The sequence below is a fragment of the Copadichromis virginalis genome, linkage group LG2 (genome assembly GCF_057382275.1).
Source record: "Copadichromis virginalis isolate Kocher_CV1m ecotype Utaka linkage group LG2, C_Virginalis_male_GT1.1, whole genome shotgun sequence".
NCBI classification, from domain to species: domain Eukaryota; kingdom Metazoa; phylum Chordata; class Actinopteri; order Cichliformes; family Cichlidae; genus Copadichromis; species Copadichromis virginalis.
In genome coordinates, this window is record NC_140619.1 from 3,449,586 (window position 1) to 3,454,188 (window position 4,603).

General features: G+C 35.9%; 1 protein-coding gene across 1 annotated transcript; it reads right to left on the reverse strand.

The window, feature by feature from the left end:
• Positions 1-2,620: 2,620 nt before the first annotated feature.
• On the reverse strand, positions 2,621-4,603 carry LOC146716775 (immunoglobulin superfamily member 3-like). The gene is made up of 6 exons (XM_085468316.1): positions 4,561-4,603; positions 4,065-4,394; positions 3,628-3,984; positions 3,422-3,538; positions 3,053-3,102; positions 2,621-2,961 (listed from the first exon to the last, which is right to left on the reverse strand). The coding sequence occupies exons 1-6, from the start codon at positions 4,601-4,603 to the stop codon at positions 2,845-2,847; spliced, it is 1,014 nt and encodes a 337-aa protein (XP_085324442.1). The 3' UTR covers positions 2,621-2,844.

Here is a 4,603-nt window from a genome sequence, read left to right on the forward strand (position 1 = left end):
GCCCTAGAGAGGCACACCACGCCTGCATTTTCTGGTTGTCAGAGTATGCCCTAGAGTCTAGGGCATACTCTGACAACGAATTGTAAAAATGTTTAACATAGTTACTTAAGGAATGTGGCTTTTGTGTTCAAATTCTTATTTTTCTTATTTAAGTTTCTTATTTAAATTCTATTGTGAAACTATTTGTAAATATATTAATAATAATACTATTATATTATATATATTATTTTTTTATAAAAAAAATTACACATTATTGCCAGGCTCTTTGTTCTTGTTCCAATGTTCAATTTTTGTTTCAGTATTTATTTGTAACAGTATTTTTAACCTCCTTTAACCTTATTTATTTGTTTAACTGTCATGTTTGTTGTTATTTAATTAAACAAATTCCACTGAGAAATTCAAAAGTATTAATGTTTTTTTTTTTTTTTCAGTGGCGGGGGGGGGGGGGGGGGGGGGGGGGGCACCATAAAGCATTTGTGCTTAGGGCACCCAAATGGCTAGCAACGGCCCTGGCCACACCCCTCAGGCCTGCAGGTGGCTGAGCTCCATCCTCCAAGCATACCCGCAGACGTACACACACACGCACACACACACACACATCTACAAGCATGGAGAAGAGCAGCAGCAACACCAAAATACATATAATAATGATAATAATAATATAATACATAACTGCTCAGGGATCCTGGGTCGCCCAGTCCCAGGACCCTGACAGTTTCTATGCAGTTCTCATTATACATCCCTATCAAAAGTTTAAGACCACTTGAAAAATAGCAAAAAATTGTATTTTGCAAGGTTAAATCTTAACAAAGTTCCAAGTAGAGCTTCAACATGCGACAAGAAGAAATGGGAGTGAGACAAAATATTTGTTTAGAGCATGCAATATATTGAGAACAATGCTTAAAATGAAACAGGCTCTTCTACAGCTGACCTAAAGTTTAGGACCAAATCTGTGCAGAAATGTGGATTCATTGTCATTTTCTGTCAGGTAGTCACATTGTCATGATGTTCTGATGGCAAAGGCAAAAAAAATGTTTCATTTTTGAACATGTTCAGGTTATTAAACTGCATAAGCAGGGTCTCTTGCAGCACACAATCAATGCTGAGGTGGGATGTAGTAAGACAGTGCTGGTCAGATTTTTTGGGGTCGGAGGATCCCATTGGCTGTCATCAAGACACTGGACGATCCTGAACCCAAATTAAGGATGTTACCGGTACTAACTGCAGCCCCATAACCATCAGATGGCATCTGAGACTGAAGGGCCTCAAAAACAAAAAACGTATTCAAAGGCCTCGTCTCTTTGAACAGCACAAAGCTCACCTTTTGGAAGTTGCAAGAGAGCACCAAACATGGGACATTGAAAGGTGAAAGAAGGTTTTATTCTCTAATGAGAAAAAAAAACTTGATGTTTCTAATAGTTTCCAATGTTACTGGTATGACAAGCAGATCCCACCTGAGATGTTTTCTACAACCCACGGTGGAGGGGGTGTAATAATGGTCTCAGGTGCTTTTTCCTTCTGTGGAACAATGGAGCTTCAGGAGGTGCAGGGGCATCAAACGGCCGATGGCTATGTCCAGATGTTGCTGAGAGCATCCCTCATGACTGAGGGCCCTCGTCTGTGTGGTAACGACGCTACATTACACAATGCCTGCAGGATAAGGATCTTCTTCCAGAAGAATAACATCACTATTTTGGCCGGTCCTGCATGTTGCCCTGATCCAGTTGAAAACCTTTGGGGATGGATGGCAAGGAAAGTTAAAAAAAAAGATGAACAACAGTTCCAGACAGTAGATGCCCTTTGTGCGGCCATCTTCACCACTTGGAGAAATGTTCCCACTCACCTCATGGAAACGCTTGCATCAAGCTTGCTGCAACAAATTTTTGAAGTGATTTTCAGAGGAGCCTTAATGTAAGGTTAAATCAAAGGTAAATAAAGAAAAAATCAACTGAAGTTCAAAATACAAATTCATGTGTGTTTTTTTTAAAAAAAAATGCCTGTCCACATTTATCATTACTCTGGATTTTAATGTTCCATCAACTGTCAAATTTACCTATTCTAGTCTATTAATATGTTCTCTGAGATGAAAACCAACAGACTAATCATTCTTCTAATCTGTGTTTTTTTTTAGCTACAGTTCCATTTGTATAAAGTAAATGAAGCACAAACACACAAACGGCTTCTCTAACATTAATAAGGTATAACTCATAAAGGTTTGCATATATATAGTATAAATTATTTACCACAGTTTACAATCAACCACTGAAAAAAATGGCTGTGCCCAGATTGCTTACATATCAAACAGATACGGGATAATAAAATAATTTCTCTACTTTAACATAAAAGAAGACACTATTAAATATTTACACTTGGGTTTTAAGGGGTATTTATTATTTTCTTCATTATTTTATTTACGGGTTGTACGGAAGCCCCAAATGCAATTTCATTGTTCTCTGACAATGACAATAAATAAATAAATACTAAAATACTAAAATACTATTAGCAAAACCACCCAAATTCTAAAAAACTGACCAGTTCTTTTACCTGTAGTATCTTGCCCTAAACATAAAAAAGAATCCAAAATACTAAATGAAATAGTTTTTAATCAACGAAAGCAAGGAAACAGGTTTATACAGATAAAAAATTCAGGGATTTCAAAAATGTGACAAGACTTTGTTTTAGTTTGAGAGCCCAAACTTGTCAGCGATGAGGCAAATAAACTGCTCACAGTTAGTATTTAATCAAGGCAGCAAAATAAGAAGACCTGTCACAAATAATAGGATCTGCAATCATGTTTCAGGTTCAATTTAATTTTTAACGGGCTCTTCACCACTGATATCAGCTTCAGCTTTTAACTTGAGAGTAGACGCTGTCCTCGGTAATGTCTCTCTTCCTTCTTCCTCTTGTTTTCCTTTCAGAGAAATTCAGTGCAGCGTAGTTTAGCTGGTCATCGGCTTCAATCTGTTAATTACATATTAGAAGAAAAATATTGATGCTGAGCTTTCCAGGTAGACAATATTTTAATTAAATAACATTTATTTTCATCACTTACTGGTTGGTTCAACTTGTCAGTTTGTGATTCTGATACAGCACTTTCTTTTCCTAAAGATAAATAAAATGTTTAAAACAAATATATAATAGTGAAGTGCACTTTTTTATTTTAGATTGCATGATCCTTAATAAAAATCCTGCTGATAGGAATGTGTTATTCAAAAAAATAAGTTGGTACACTAAGCAGTGGGGGGGACCTCATTGTAAGCAGGTTTATTAACAATGGTGTGATTGACTCCTGATGATTTTACAGAATAACTTATTATATGAATTTTTACGTTAAATCCATGAATGATTGGTCTTTCCATTATTAAAGTCTAATGAGATCATTTATGACTTTTAAACAATTGTAATGTTTTATAACACTTACCTTTAAATGGTTTACATACTCTTGAGTTGAATATGAGGAACACATTTCCAATGACCGAAATAGCCAAACAAACTATTAATATTAGCATTTGAGTGAATACTGATTGTGCCGGTTGCACTACAAAAACACAAAGAAAATGTTTTAGTACTCAAATCAGTATAAAAATATCTTGTTTGTTGTTTAGAACAGTTAATGAAAAATCATACCGAGTTTCAATGCAGTTCCATTTCCAAATAATATCTCCCCACATATGTCCACAGCACAGTAGTAAGTCCCAGCATCAGAGGAGCTGACGTTCTTAGAGAAGCGATAAACACATCTCTTCTGAGTCTCAGATCGATTCTCACATTCATCATGTGTATTTCCATGAGTATAGATGATGTTTGGATGAGATTTATTTGATTCGGCTCTGAACCAAAAGACACTAAGATCTTCTGAACATGTTGCTTTGTCAAAGACAGAGATGATCGAACATTGCAGAGTCACTGATTCTCCTGGATGGAGTGGGTCTAATACTGGAGGCCACTGAACAACAGTATAGTTTGATGTCATCTGAGTATTTCCTGTGTATTACAAAAGATACAGAGATGCTTTAAAGCTTATAGTAGAAACTTTAAAGTTTGTAAAAGTAGCTCAGTCTTACCTTTTACTGACAAATACGTCTCACTCCACTGAATGGGATACATCCACTCAGCTATTCCACAGTGATAGATTCCCTCATCCTCTTGGACTGTCTTCAGAACGGTCAGGTTGCAAACATTATTAGCATTTTCCACATTAAATCTCTTTCTAGAAAACTCAGGACTATATTCAGGTGGTGCTGATTTTGACAATGTCACAATTAATTTAAGACCATCTCCAGCACTCTGCTTGTACCAGTGGACTGTTATACTGCCGAATTCTTTAATGGGCAAAGCACATGTTAATGTTGCTGCTTCACCGAGCTGAACGGTTTTTACTGGGACCAGAGAATCTGAAGAAAAAGAAAACACAGAAAAATAAAATGTTGTAAGATGTGGAAAATTTTTAATGCAAAATTATATTTATTTGGTTTCTGTTCCTGCAGGTCACAATATAAATCATCATGACAAGTTTTTCACTAAGAATAATTTTGGACAAAAGAAGAAAAAAGTACTTACATCCTTGATGAAGAAAGAACATTGTAATCCACATCACAATCAT

Coding starts and splice junctions, on each gene's coding strand:
- LOC146716775 (XM_085468316.1), bottom strand. CDS start 4,603: ATGATTGTGATGTGGATTACAATGTTCTTTCTTCATCAAGGAT. Junction 3,985..4,064: donor GACGTATTTGTCAGTAAAAG/GTAAGACTGAGC, acceptor TGTAATACACAG/GAAATACTCAGATGACATCA. Junction 3,103..3,421: donor AGTATGTAAACCATTTAAAG/GTAAGTGTTATA, acceptor ATTTATCTTTAG/GAAAAGAAAGTGCTGTATCA.